This window comes from Electrophorus electricus, chromosome 3, assembly GCF_013358815.1.
Source record: "Electrophorus electricus isolate fEleEle1 chromosome 3, fEleEle1.pri, whole genome shotgun sequence".
Lineage (NCBI taxonomy): Eukaryota > Metazoa > Chordata > Actinopteri > Gymnotiformes > Gymnotidae > Electrophorus > Electrophorus electricus.
Genome location: NC_049537.1, coordinates 21,162,906 through 21,178,002, shown reverse-complemented (window position 1 = coordinate 21,178,002; position 15,097 = coordinate 21,162,906). Strand labels below are relative to the sequence as shown.

The 15,097-nt window shown below is 40.1% G+C and overlaps 2 protein-coding genes across 4 annotated transcripts in view; one reads left to right on the top strand and one right to left on the bottom strand.

Annotated features, from left to right (window-relative positions):
• pkib (protein kinase (cAMP-dependent, catalytic) inhibitor beta) overlaps window positions 1–9,740 on the bottom strand; it is a 25,992-nt gene extending 16,252 nt beyond the window's left edge. For 2 of the 3 annotated variants that reach the window (XM_026998157.2, XM_026998138.2), the window contains exon 1: window positions 998–1,279. The gene's annotated coding sequence lies outside the window, so the exon portion shown is untranslated. Of the gene's footprint in view, window positions 1–997; window positions 1,280–5,000; window positions 5,180–9,638 lie in introns of those variants that run through there. The other variant, XM_026998148.2, reaches the window with a different exon arrangement.
• serinc1 (serine incorporator 1) lies at window positions 8,351–15,097 on the top strand. Its single transcript, XM_026998127.2, has 10 exons — window positions 8,351–8,467; window positions 9,674–9,835; window positions 11,749–11,942; window positions 12,143–12,222; window positions 12,390–12,527; window positions 12,823–12,992; window positions 13,173–13,263; window positions 13,359–13,500; window positions 13,611–13,835; window positions 14,097–15,097. The coding sequence occupies exons 1-10, from the start codon at window positions 8,429–8,431 to the stop codon at window positions 14,233–14,235; spliced, it is 1,380 nt and encodes a 459-aa protein (XP_026853928.2). The 5' UTR covers window positions 8,351–8,428; the 3' UTR covers window positions 14,236–15,097.

Genomic DNA, 15,097 nt, shown 5'->3' with positions numbered 1-15,097 from the left:
TGTGTGTGTGTGTATGGTGGGTAGGGGGCTAAAAAGATTGAGCCATCACATTACATTTATGTTACCAGTATTATTATGTACCAATACTGCTGCTCCCACAGGGAAGCTGAAGTACATTATCAAAACATGGCTATGCAGGGATGCGTGTTGATTGGCACTGTCTGACATTCAGAGGCTATGAGGCTACAGGCTATGTGTCCTAATGCTGAGCAGGAAGCAGGGAGTCTTCTTTATTTTTTGTCACATGTGCTGTGTCCATGAAGACATCCTTTCAAAAGTCTAGTTTGTGAAGTAATCCCACAACAAGCATATACCACTAAAGTCAAAACAATGCATTTACACTGGAATACAGACAAATCCCAAATGCTTCTAAAGTTATTGAAATGATCAACTGTTTGATTTTCTGTCATAAAAAAATTCTAGACTATACATTAAGCACACAACTTCAATTTACAGTTAAGGTAAAACGTCTTGTTTCAGCAGCATTTCGGCTATTACGTGCATTAGCGCACATTTTAACGTAGTGCACGAACACGTTTTATCATTTTATCTTTCCCCAGAAAGGTTAAAAATAACAATTTATCCCTTAAACCAAAAAGCTCTCAAATATTTATGCTCAGTTTAGAGATTAAAGGCTATTCTTGCTTGACGGTGTAATCCATATCATGTAGGATTGAGTCAGAAGTGGATTGGTAGACGTACGGATCGGAACAATGGGATGTTGCTTGGGAGAAACAGGATAGCACACTGTCAGTATCCTAATCCGTATAGCTGTAATAAACTAATTGTAACCACGTGGTTGGTTGGTATATATCCATTCACGGCAGTGTTATTACGTTTTAAATTGATAGTTTGAAATGGACAGCAAAGACGATAAGATACGACAACAATAACCGGCGGAATTCAATACTGACGAACTTCAAAGCGTATATGCGGCTCTAAACATGCTTCTGGCACAACTGTGCGGCATCATGTCAAAAGCATATATTTCACTTACTGAGTATACGATGCCGTTGTCAGAATGCTTTGTAGCCTCCTCTCCGACTCAGGAGAAACACTGGCTAGCCACAGAGAGAACTCCTTTATACTGAGACCATCTTCGTCGATTCTCTGTCGCTCTGACACTAAAATCCAACGCGAGCACAACTACCCCGCGGCAGTGACATCACACATGCATGGTCGCTGGAAACTGGAACGCGCAGCGGACTGAGCGCTGGGGTCTACTGTACCATCTTCGATTTGGTAGGGACTCGAATTGAAATGTATCAAGAGCAGTTACTCGGAGAAGGAGTAAGAGTAAAACAAGATGGCACTTCATTCATTCATTCATTCATTCATTCATTCATTCATTCATTCATTCATTCATTCATTCATATATTTGATTGTTGGTTGGTCGGTTTGGGAACAGCATTTAAAAGGTATTATTTTAGCAGGTGGTGATGTACAAGGTGGCTTTACTCTATAGTGTTCCCTAGGTCAAAGAGGCAGTGAGAAACATGGCTTGTGTCCAAAGCTAATACACTACATTTGCCCTGCTGCCTTGCTCTAGGACATCTTATTTGGTAACAGAACATTTCTTCTAGTGGTCCCAGAGAATATTCAACTTTAAGGTAAAACTGTGAGTGTTAAAATGTGGCAATGTGACAGCTGAGAAGAAGCAGCCCTGGAGTCAAGGGCATTGCAGCAAGCAGGTAAGTTTACATAGATTTGCCTAGATAATAGCACTGAATGTCAGGTGTTTTGCCTATTCCAGTCGTGAGCACATGCAGGACTGTGTGTGTGTGTGTGTGTGTGTGTGTGTGTGTGTGTGTGTGTGTGTGTGTGTGTGTGTGTGTGTGTGTGTTTAACAGCTTTGCATAATCCTACCTTTGTTTTGATTCCTTGCTGTAGATTTTTCTACTTAATGCATTCAGAAAGTAAACCACATCCTCTGAGTATAACAATGTCTGGGTTTTGGTAATACCGTCAACTAAATGCAGGAGCACAACATTCCTTTAGTCGCTCAATAGACTCACTTTCATAACAGCAGAAAATTAGACTACTTACTCGCTTAATGCTTTTGGGCTTAATGCTGTCAAATGTGCCTATTTTTAATACTACCAGAATCTACAGGGCCATCTAAGGAGCTCATTTAATTAGCACTATTTCTATTCAACCATTTGCTTATCCTTTTGTCAATTTTATTTTATTTTAAGGGAATTTATTAGAATAATTACTTATGTCTCTAATGTGATAATTATTTGATAATTATTTAATCATAAGAGAATTATACTGCTTTATATATTTAATATCCAACCATAAAATTATGATTATCTAGCTTCAAGCAATGCCTCTTCTTTAAACAATACTATTGAAGATGTTGTTGAAAACCATAATGGACTTTAAAGGAGATCTGCTTGCACATGTTTTGTGCATTGGTTTAACTGAATACAATAGACACAACTAGAGATCAGTTAAGCCTGACCAGATCATTAATGCTGTTACCTCAAAATTTCATTCTGATATCATGATAACAAAGAGGTGGGTACGAAGGCAGTGCCACTGTTCAGTGGGCTGGAAAAATGGAATGCTGGAGCAAGACAGGAGGATGGAGGCTTGACATACCCACACGTCAATGCCACTCAGTCATACAGCAGTTAGACCTGCCTTGATCATCTTTCATTTCTATGACTCAAACCATAACACTATTATAAGTATGTAAAGCCATGTCAAATACTGATAATCATGCAATAATGTGCAATGTCCATTTAGAGATAAAATCTCTTAGAGGATTGTTGATGAACTCTGGGAAATTATCCAAAAATGCACTTGTGTGCGTAACCTTTTGAGATTGACCATAATTATTTCCTCTTAGGACAGACGTTTCTTCAGTGTTTTTTCTTCTTCTCTTGCTTATGGGATGCTATACCATTTGGACAACATCCTCTCTCTTAGTAATGCAGTGGTGTGAGGTAACAAAAAAACAGCCCTCTTAGATTGCTGTGTTCTGCAAGGTAGCGGATAACGGATTGGATCTGGACTGCAGGGCAGTGTTCACCTTCCTCTTCTAAGGAAAAAAAAAGCAGTACTATCGGTATTCATTGCCACACTTTGTGGTTTCCTTGGAGAGGTGAGCACTATATCAACCTCTACATTTCAAGGTTGCCTTTAGGAGCTTTTATATCATGGATGGACCTGTACAAGCAAGCGATATTATGCAGAATATAACATGCTAACAATTTTTAATACATATGTGACACCTAAAAGCAACAATACAGTAGCACAATATACCGGACTACATAAGTACAAATCCACAATAGTGTGAGAGGATTGCAGAAAGAGGGAGAAAAAAAATCACGATAAATATAGAAGGTATTAGATAGATGGGACAGCGGCTGTCACAGACATACCAGACAGAGCACTCTGAATTGTCAGGACAACATCATGCACGTTTAGTGGCTGGGTTATTTGTCATGTAAGGAAGAGGCAAAATAGTTTGAAGATAGCTGTGCAGTTTTAAATTAGGTCTGACCATTGTCTGCAAACTATAAAAACTATACACTGTTAATCAAAAATAGACTGTGGAGGGACAGCAGTAGCAGCATCAGAATGGGGTTAAGTGTCCTAAATGTCCTAATTTAAAGTGCAGGTGCAATAATGCGCAAGTAAGGTGCTTGCTCATTTAAGATGGGTAATAGAATGAGTGGTGATGATCTTGGTGATGATGGAAAGAAGCATAGTCCAGTTCTTTTGGTAGGTATTGTTGATGGCGGGTAGAGATGATGATCTCGACTGTATGGTTTTGTGTTGCAATTCCTGTACAAAAATTTAAGATTTAAGATCAGGACACTCTCTATTGTCCCTTTGTAAAAGGTGGGGAGGATGGATAGAGGCATTTTTCTAAATTATTGTGTCAGGACCAGTCTACAAGTTGCTCAACCTCATCCCTGTATGCTGACTCATCAATGTTGCTGATAAGGCCCACTACTGTGATTTGTACTTGTGCATGAGTCATCAATGAACACAGCAAGGACTAATCACACAGGATTGTTTTGTCAGTCCTGACAGGCTGAGGTCTCAAAGTCAGGAAGTCCAGTGTGGAAGGAAATGGGGAGATTTCTCTTTATGTTTTTCATGATTAAACTAGATGCACTTCATAATGATTGGTGTTTATGAATAATAGGCTGATAGTCACTGGGGCATGACATAGATAACTTCTTTGGCACAGGGATCATAGCAGTCATTTTGAAGCTTTCAGGAACCCCAGTGTTGCAGGGGTTAACTATACTGAGTTTTCCTGACACCTTCTGCATTCAGACAACATATTTGGTCTGTGGGAGGTGGGGTGGTCTACCTTGCAGGCTTGTTGCTCTACACTTCAGATCATGCAGCGATGGTATTGAGTGGGTTTGAGAGTGAGCAATCTCCATCAGATGCATGTGACAACACTTTGGAGTCAGTGGTGGGCTGAATGCCCCGCCACATACGCCATGTATCTTTGTTGTCAAGAAAACATTGGTGGATTCTTTGTGCATAGTTACGTTTTGCCTCTTTGATAGCCTGGGACAAGTTCATGCTGTGATACGGACTCCCTTGTGATGTGATCCTTGGTATGAGAGGTGCTATTCTGTATTGCCCAAAGGAACATAGGTTTCCCTTTTGAGATCGGTCCTCCAAAGGTTTTAATCAGCCCCATGACTCCACCTCTGACAGCGCCTTCCATGTTCCAGCTCACCAGCTTACTATTCAGCCACTTTTGGGTCCCTGTCTAACATACCTGCAGTGTGTTACAGCCCATTTAAAAGGACTTCACTGATGCTATATAACTGTGGATTCTCAGCAGGTGTCCCCAGTGTTGACGCCTCTGGTTATTGTTCTTTGCTTTGTTATTCTGATTCTCTGGTTTTTGATCCCTACATTTTTTCCTTATCCTGCATTTCCCTGTAAGCCATCTTAGATCTGTTGTTCTGTTTACCAGCTGTTTGCATTTGCCTTTATAATCCTGTTCACTGTGATCTTACCTTGGACTTTGTCGACCTTGATCTGTTCAATAAACCTCCCTGCTTTTGTATCTTGCCTCCATCCATTTTGTGACAGTTTCTTCTTTAGGCCTGATAGAGTTTATCGTTGCCACTGTTGCCATTGGTTTCCTCATTAGGGATCTAGACCTGGTTCTTGTAAAACTTCTTTTAGACAATGTCTGTTGAAAAAAGCAATAGATACATCAAATTGAATTGAATTAATCTGAAGGGAACCTTCCTCCTAGTCACACAGGCCACAAATCTCTGCCATCATTCAAGACTTCTGGTTAGTGATGATTTTAGAGGAAGTCACATCATCTATCAATTGTTGATGTAAGCAGTTAGTTACAAAAACTGTGTAGTATGCTAAATCAGTACAACCCTTATATGTAGCAGGCTTTCTAAACCTGGTTTGATGGGAAAGTGTAGAGAACAGGTAAATGACCTGGCAAGAGCTGTGAGCAATTGATGTGATTTGCATTAAGTTTTTGCTTGGAGCATCTTACGAGGTTCTTGCAACTCCATGAAAGCTTGGACAATAGGTAGGTTAAGACCTTAAGTGTAAATCATGTGCGGGGGTTGGCACACTGAAGCATATTTTATCAGCATGTAAGGATAATTTGTTGCAGGGTCAATATACGTGGAGACACAGTCAAATAATTATCAAATTAGTGTGTTTATTTGATAGTAAGTGCCTAGAGGTTGACATGCTGCCTAGCGGTATTAGTAATGAAGAGATTAAGATTTTGTGAGAGGGCGATGTGTTAGAGAGTGAGTGAAGGCTATAATTATTGGTAGATGGGGTGAAGTGCAAGACTGGAAATTACTAGTAGACCAAAGTGTATCGCGTTAACCATGCTGTGGCCGGACATGGTTTTGTACTCTGAAAGTTAAATGGATAGTTTATTTTTAGAATTATCAATTCAATTTGAAGATGCAGTGGATGAAGCTTCTAAAAGAGCTGAAGTACACATACTTGGTGGCTGAGGCGAGAGAATGCGGGTGGCAAGCTGGTAGAGAGAGGTGTTAGGGAATTTGTAGCCAAATCATTTTGCCACATCATTGCTTGTGCATTGCTTGTGCAACATTGCTTGTGCACTTAGCCGGTAGTTGTGGATAAGGAGAGCACAGACTAGTTGGGGTAATTCACCATAAAGTGGAAAGGCTGAGGTTGTTGTGTCATTGTGTAATATGGTAGATCCTAATGGAACTGGTGACAATGAGCATGCATTAAGAATGCTTTAGACACTGTGGAGGCCAGAATAAATCTGTGATGCTGTAGAATGCATGCTAATTTAATAGTTAAAATCCATGTGGAACTGACAGCACTGAGTACACATTAACCATGGCAGAGGGACTGGATATGGCCTTAGTCCCTGCGAAGGTCAACATGGATTTTACGGGTTGTGTGTGCTAGTGGCTTAGTGTGTAAAGCCCATATGGAACTGGTGGCGCTGAGCATGCGTGAACATCAGTGGGGCTGGGTACAACCTTAGTCACCAGGCCAGTTTGTGTTTGCGTTTAAAGAGGTGCAGCTTGGTTTAAAAGTGAGCTTAGAGGGGGGTAGTGCAGAAACGTCAGACCTCGCTGTTGAGCCTTCTGGAGGTGTTGTGGGCTTAATTCAATTAAACACCAAAGGAAGGTGCCTACCTGACAACCCCTGAGAAGAACTTGTGATGTGCTGGAATGAAGATAGTAAGCAGGGCCTTCTGTGAAGCTCTAATGGATTGCCAGACTGCCACTTTATTTTTTCTAGTAAAAAATGTTTTTGCCAATTGCAGTACCTCTATTAGGTCCATTTCATTAAAATGATCCAGGAGTCTAGGGTCATAGCTAGGAAGTGAAACCTCTTCATATAAAATGGGAGGTGCAATATTTGCTCTAATGTCAAAGATCTTAACAAAAAATTTCTAAAACTTTTCAGATGTAATGTTATGAGTTGGAGAGTTTGCCTTGGTCTATTTACAAGGGAGTCAATGCTGTGAAACCAAAACATTTGATTATACTTATTCTCTGTAATAAATGATTACAATAGGCAGCCCTTAAATCCCTAATTCTCTTATTTAACAAAACCAGAGAGAGAGAGTAAGCAGTGGCTTATGTGAAGCACTAATAGATTGGCATAGGATATTTTTTACATCTCATCGTGTTTATATGTACAATTATTTGTGTGCTCAAAGTAATCCCAAAGCATTGACATGGTCCCCTCAAACCAGGTCCCCACCTGTTTCAGAACTGATATAGCGTGTTTGAGCTGTGGTCACTTTGCTGAAATTAGCGTAACAGAATTATGGTCCAGTCAGCAGAGGTAAAGGGCACGGTGCTGCTTTGTATGCGCTATGGCTGCTGGTGTAAATAAGGTAAAGTGTTATTTACTCCACACATTGCAAAATCAATGTACTGGTAGACTGTAGGAAGCACTGATTTTACATTTATATAGGAAGTCTCCAATGACAATGAAAAAACATCTGTATGCACAGTATGTAAACTGCAAGTACAAGTAACAAAGCACCATATGTTTCGAACCTGAAGTGGCAGCTGTGTGCTACTGCCATCTTGCATATTCCTGAAGCCTCAGATGCAAGCAAAAATAACGATACACGCTGTATTGGAACCAGGGAGACACCTTATTTTTCATCTGCTCGTCCTCTCTGGTTTGATATGTGGTAAAACAGAGGGATTACACAACGGCAAATGTAATGCTGAACGCGGGTATTTTTTTTTTTCTTGCTTGCACAAGCTTTGCGTATCATTTAATTTTTAAGCGCACTCACACCGTCTACACTTCTGCATCTTAATTAACATACTTACTGAGGTCTAATGCACCAGAAGAAAATATGTGTTAAAACATATGTAGAAATGAAATGCCTTACATTTTTGGAAATAAAAAAAATATATATAATTTTGGTTCTATTTGTTGGTTCTTTTAAACTCAAATGTTATCATAAATACGTCATGTACAGCGAGACATATTTAGCAACACTTTTAAAAGTAAGCCAGTGTGATACATTTCTGATTTGAAACCCATTTCTGTTACAGCGTTCATGAAGTAGTTTTGTGAAGTATTTATATGAATTAATGTTCAACTTTATATAAAGTACTTTTTCTGTTAGTGTCTTGGCCAAACATATTTCCACTGAAATATTTTATTTGTAGAAATCATATTTCTATAGTTTTATATTCTTTTCATTTACATATCAACAAATTCATCTTTTCTAATAGTTGTCCAATCTAGAACATTTATATTCTTACTTCAGGAGTTAGTGCAATAAACAGAAAGGGTGACGTGATTTGTACTAGTATTTTGAAATAACTCATATTCTAATGCGTTTGGCTTCTCGAACAGCGCACCGCTTTGTAAACATTCTCAGAACACTGCATCCATCTTCCGATTTTTTCAGACACAGGTTTGATCCCGCAGCGCAAAGATGGGGGCCGTTCTTGGACTTTGTTCTATGGCGAGCTGGGTACGTTTACGTTTTTGTATGTGGTATAATTGAGGTCCATGAAATAGGGAAGAATAAACAAAACAGCCGTATTTCACTGACAAAACAAACGATGGTTAAAATAGTTGGCAAGCTAGCTAACTAACTAGCGTTAGTGTCATGCTAACAGCCGCAGCACGAAATGGTGTCTTGTTTATCGTGTCTCTTGTTTAGAAAGCCTGTGTATAGTTCTAAATCAACAATTCCAATCAAAGAATCCATATTACATTTAAATTACATTATATTTTTTTCAATTTCTAATAAATTGTGCCATATATGTTAATCCTTCTACCCCTTAGTCAGCTTTCTGGGAGGATCCCCTGGCCTAGCTAGCGTTAGCTCGTTCCGTTATTCTCCTAGCAACAGTGTCGTTCGTTAGGGAGCGCTAGCTATCTAACAAACAATTGGTTGGCTAATCTTTTCAGAGGCGACTTTGGTATGACGTAAGCGAGACAACCTAGTCTCGTTTCTTTTTACCTGCTAGCTGACGCTACATTTACCTAACATAAGTTAGCTTTATACGGCTTTTAGGGGTGACAGCTTCGTCCGCTAGCCTGATTTATTGTGAGTGCGCCGCGGGTAGCTGTCTGGCTAAGCCCTCTTAGCTAGGTTAGGTTAGCTAGCTGGCCTGATTCTGAGGTGTTGCGTCACAGCAGGGATCAAAACACAGATTTGATGTCAAGCGGCACAGCCACATAAATAGAGCTAATTGCCACATAAGTAGAGCATTGGCTAACTTTAGCAAAAATTAATTTAGACGAAAACCAGTTATGTATCGCACAAATTAGTCGGATCTGTTGAGCGATTTTTGTTGCTTTAGTCGTAAATTGGCTAGCTAGGTTATAACAGATATAGAATGCAGAATGCACCAAAATCGCTCATTTCATCCGCGATTATTAGCGGTGTAAATCCTGTTAGGATTTTTAAGATATCCCTACGTCCGTGGATGCTTTAGGGAGAACATTCCCTTAAACATTTCGACAGAAATCACCGGGCAAATTGTCGTTCGTTGAGTTATTTGGTCCATGCTGTGGAGTGACTGGCACGTAAGATGTTTATTAAAAGCGACAGCTTTATGTGTTGATTGATTGAATGCGTGGAGGCGGAAGTAGGTATTTGTTTACAATCGTGTAATCGATGCGCGAACACTCACTGTGAAACGAAATCTCGAAATGTCTCCCTCTATAGATCCCCTGCCTTTGCGGCAGTGCTCCTTGTCTGCTGTGCAGATGCTGCCCCAGTGGAAACAACTCAACGGTCACGCGGCTGATCTATGCTTTCTTCTTGCTTCTGGGAGTAGCCATTGCCTGCATCATGTTAATGCCAGGCATGGAAGGGCAGCTGAAAAAGGTACCCAGCAGTACTGACCTTTTCAATCCATACATTCAGTTTATAAATCAATCAATTTGTTTTATTGTACTTTTCTAAGATGAGTGTAACACTCCAAGAGAAAACATACATAGAACACATCCACAGCAAACAAACTACCGTTAATGATCACCCTTGAAAGACATTCAAGTGGGTTTTTGAGCTGTTTTTTTTTTTTGTTTGTTTTTTTAAATAGAGAAAAGTCTAAAGCAAGGGGCAGATTATTCCAAATAGTAGGGGGCTGAGCAGCAATGGCACAGTCAGCCTTCCACTTCAATTTTGTCCTCAGTACTGCCAAGATCCCTTGATTTGAGAACCTCAATCGTCACCCACCAACCTAAGGCACTAATCATTCACAAATATATTCTGGAGCTTCCCCTTACAGTGCCTGATAAATAAGAACCAGTAATTTAAAATGAATCTTATACCTCACTGGTAGCCAGTGAAGTGAGGCCAGTCTTTGGCTAATGTGTTTGCAGTGCCTGGTCACAGTGATATCAGCAGCTGAGTTTTGAATCAGCTGGATCTTACTCAACACCCCTTGACTAAGACAGTTAAAAATTATTAGATGACACAAACACGCGCTTTGTATTATCTTATTATATTTCTCAGTTGGAAAAAAAAACATGATTCAATGAGTTTATAAGCAATGAGAAATTTAGGGTCAAAAATAATGGCCAAATATTTTTAGAGAGGGATTAACTCTTGGTCAGAGTGGACTAAGACCTGCCAGCACATCTCTTGAAAAATCATTGGGACCAATAATCAGGACTTCTTTTCCTCATTTAACTTTAAAAAAGTTACTAGATAACCAGTTTTTATAGCTGTAATTCAGTCTAGTGGATTGGATAATATACTGAAATCATTATGCATCACAGTCATAACTGTCATCTCCTTAAAACTGAAAAGAAAAATGTAAATGTTGAATTAACTCCCCAAGCTGTAAAATAAACAGAATAAAACAGGACTAAGAATAGAACCCTGTGTGACTCCACAAGTAAATTCATGGTGGACCATTAAGAGATCCATTAAAAATTTCCAGCAGAGCGGTCTCTGTTATATGGAGCCGGATTGAAACTTTTCAACTGTATTGTATGCCTCAAGTTTCTGAACAAGTTGGATAGAGAACACTTTCTCCAGGAATTTAGACAATAAACAAAGGTCTAAAATTCTAGTTGAGTCCAGACCAGATTTCTTGAGTAGACTGAACAACTGCCACTTTAAAACAGTGCTACTTTAACAACTGTCACTTTAAATTCATTAGGCCTTTGATAATTTCATTAAAAGGATCTAGGAGGCTAGGGTCAGAGCTTGGAAATGAAACCTCTTTGTAAAAAAAGGGAGGTGCACTATTTGCTCTATTGTCATATATTAACAATCAATTTCTAAAACCTTAAATTTAATGTTATTTGTAGGAGAGTTTGTCTTTGTTCCATTTACAAGTCAATGGTCTGAAGCAAAAACCTTGGATTATATGTATTCTCTGTAATTAAATGAATAAAATAGACAGCACTTACATCCCTAGTTCTCTTATTTAACAAAACCAACACATCCTTCATTGTACATGGAGCTATGTCTGTTTCCAGTTATGTTCCACCTGTGTACATTCTCTTCCAGAACATCACCCATAGGGTAACATTTACTGCAGGTTTTGACAGAAGCAATATCAAGTATGTTTAGGCAGGTCACATCAAACCAGCCAACCAGATCATCATATTAGTAAAATGTGAAAGCTGAACAAGAAGTCCATTAAAAATAGTGTAGTACTTTCCTAGAAAAGGCCCTTATACCCTGGCACGTTATGTTAATCTTTGCTTTGTTAGTGTCAAGGACATTTCTAATCTGTGTTAAGGACCTAAGCATTCCTAGCATTGTTGTTTGTTGTTTCCCTGCAGATTCCAGGCTTTTGTGAAGGAGGAATGGGTTCCTCTATCCCAGGCATTGAAGGTCATGTGAACTGTGACGTGCTTGTGGGCTATAAGGCGGTGTACCGTGTGTGCTTCGGCATGGCCATGTTCTTTCTGCTTTTCTCCCTCCTTATGATCAAGGTCAAGAGCAGCCAGGACCCTCGAGCAACTGTGCATAACGGGTACATAGTGGGGCATGGGGGCATTTGCCTTATAATTATTTTGTATCTATAGGTTGGCTATAAGCGTATGTAGCATGACATAAGTAATTTGTATTAGTGGTTCTTTTCACAAGTTAATTTTGACAAAAAAATGTATGTAAATATTTGTAGAGGTGATTTATATGATTTATTGTGATTTAAATGTTTCTACTTTTCTGAAGGTTTTGGTTTTTCAAGTTTGCTGCTGCCACTGCTATTACAGTTGGAGCATTCTTCATTCCTGAGGGCCCCTTTACAACTGGTAATAATTTGGTCAATTAATATATCACTTGTCAAATGCATTAAATCTAGTCATAACTATGTTGTAGAATGCATACTAAGAGTCTGAGAGCATGCAGATAAGGTAGCCTTCTAGCTCCTGATGTCCCAGGAAAGTAAGCAGGTCTCCTCTTGGATTTTCTCCTCCAGTGTGGTTCTACGTTGGGATGGCCGGCGCTTTCTGCTTCATCCTGATTCAGCTGGTGCTTCTCATTGACTTTGCTCACTCCTGGAATGAGTCCTGGGTGGAGAAGATGGAGGAGGGGAACTTTCGCTGCTGGTATGCAGGTAGGCATGAGACTAGGCTCTATTTGTGCACTGGCAGGAGGGGTTCATATTGCTATTGGTGTCCATCATAGTGGACACCGCAGCGGCATGCTCCTCAGCAAAGATCGCCATTTTGGCTGGTGTGCCCATTGTTTAAAAGCTCAGTGTTTTTAAGAGCACGGGTTTCACGTCGAGCTGTGGGAAGGTCAAGTAGCAGAAGAAAAAGACTCTAGTAGCTGTCGATGGCACTTAAAAAAACAAAGGCATTGCATGTTTATGCTCACAATGACCCATTTCTACTTCCTGTTCTCCATAGCTCTTCTTTCTGCCACGACTGTTAACTACATCCTGTCCTTGGTGTCGCTGGTGATGTTCTACGTTTACTACACCCACTCTGATGGCTGTACAGAGAACAAGGCCTTCATCAGCATCAACATGCTGCTGTGTGTGGGGGCCTCAGTCATGTCCATCTTGCCAAAAATTCAGGTAATGAGTGCAGATGGAAAGCACAATACTTAGTTGTATGATCTAGGTACTTCTGTGCATTGTGCTAGCAGCTAGTGCTGCTGTTTAGCCTTGGAAACAGAATATTTTCTGATACAACACACAAACTGTGGTACGTTATTTGTCACATTTTTAATAGATTTTTTTTTTCTCTTCATCCAGGAGTCTCAGCCCAGATCTGGCCTTCTACAGTCCTCAGTTGTTACCCTCTACACCATGTATCTGACCTGGTCTGCCATGACCAACGAGCCTGGTGGGCCTTCTGCATTATTTCTCTGTAGGAAAACCCCTGCCAGCTTATGTTTAAAAAGAATATGCTGAATAGATGTGACTTTTTTAAATTTACAGACCGCAAATGCAACCCGAGCCTGCTGGGGATTATTGGCCTGAACAGCACCAGCCCAGCTGGCAAAGAGCATGTGGTCCAGTGGTGGGATGCCCAGGGCATTGTGGGATTGATCCTGTTCCTGATGTGTGTTTTGTACTCTAGGTGAGTTTGTTTTTAAATTTTTTCCCCCTATGGAAGGCAGGATCTGCTTTGTCATAATGTGAAGGGCTGTTTTGTTTATTGGCCTTTTTTTTTTTTTTTTTTTTTTTAATCATTCGCAACTCCAGCAACACCCAAGTCAACAAGCTCACCTTGACCAGTGATGAGTCTGCTCTGATCGAGGACGGCCCTGCCCCTGAAAACTTTGATGAAGGAGACGGTACAAACCGTGCCATCGACAATGAGAAGGACGGTGTGACATACAGCTACTCCTTCTTCCACTTTATGCTCTTCTTGGCCTCTCTTTACATCATGATGACATTGACCAACTGGTACAGGTATGTCTCGAATTACTCAGTGCCATATAGTAATGAAAGTGCTCGGATCCGTTTTTGGATCTGTACAAAAAAATTGGAGGAGCATTGGGAGAATATAGATGAGCTGCAATTTGTTTCCTTAACTCTGACTTGTACTCAGCTTTTAAATTTCCTGCTGCCACAGAGTTTAATTAGCCAGCGGCATTCATTTGCGACATTGATCTTCACAGAGGTTCACATCAGCTCTGGTTCGTTTCATCTGTGCTTTTTCTGTCCTTTCAGCCCCGACTCTAACTATGAAGTGATGACCAGCAAATGGCCGTCTGTCTGGGTGAAGATCTCATCCAGCTGGATTTGTGTGTCTCTGTATGTGTGGACCCTGGTGGCTCCTCTGGTCCTCACCAACCGTGACTTCGACTGAGCCAGCTGGAGGAGGGCACCGAGCGTATCTTGCTCGTCTGTATTGTGAATATGCATTTGTATAGGATGGGCAAGTTCTGTCAGAATTGTAAATACCTGAGCATTCCCTATGGTTAGCCCTTCATTTTGTTTGAACTATTGCATGTGGTCTAGCAATATTTGTGTGGTGAAATGTTAAGGTAAAAGAAATGGGCCTGGCTTGGGTCATTAATTCCACCTGATGGGATTATTTGCATATACATCCCACAGAAAGAGGAGAGGGGGGGGGGGGGGGAGTACTGTTTTTCCTTAAAAAAAAGTGTATGAAAAGTTATGCGTGAACTTGTCCATTTTGTTGTTTGCGATGTGGTTTGTGGAGATATAGCAACAGTGCACATTATTGAAGCGCCTAAGTCATGAGACTAATTTCCTGTAGCATGTCAGAATTCAGTATTGCTGCTTCAGTATGAAGTTTCACTGCTAACAAAAACATTGGATTTTGCTGTGCTGTTTTATTTATTTTCACTGAAATATGACATTTAGGGTATGAGCTATAAAACCCTATTGCTCATTAGATATGCTGTTTCAGTAACATCATGGAGTTTCCTTTCCTTAGTGTTTAGTATTGCTGCTTATGTTGCCAGTTTTGTGTATGCTTTACAAAGTCAGGCCTTTACTGATGTTTTAGTCCTAACTACTCTTTTGCAACTTGCACAGGTGCGTTTTGTTTGTGTGTGAATTTTTGCACTGATCCTTCTGTGAAAACCATGTAGACGTGTGATCTGTCGGCTGACATTAGTCTAGTTATGGCTGTTAATTTTATTTTGTGCTTAAAACAAAAGCTTTGTAACTTGTCTTAATCATTAAAGGTTTAAAACCCTGTG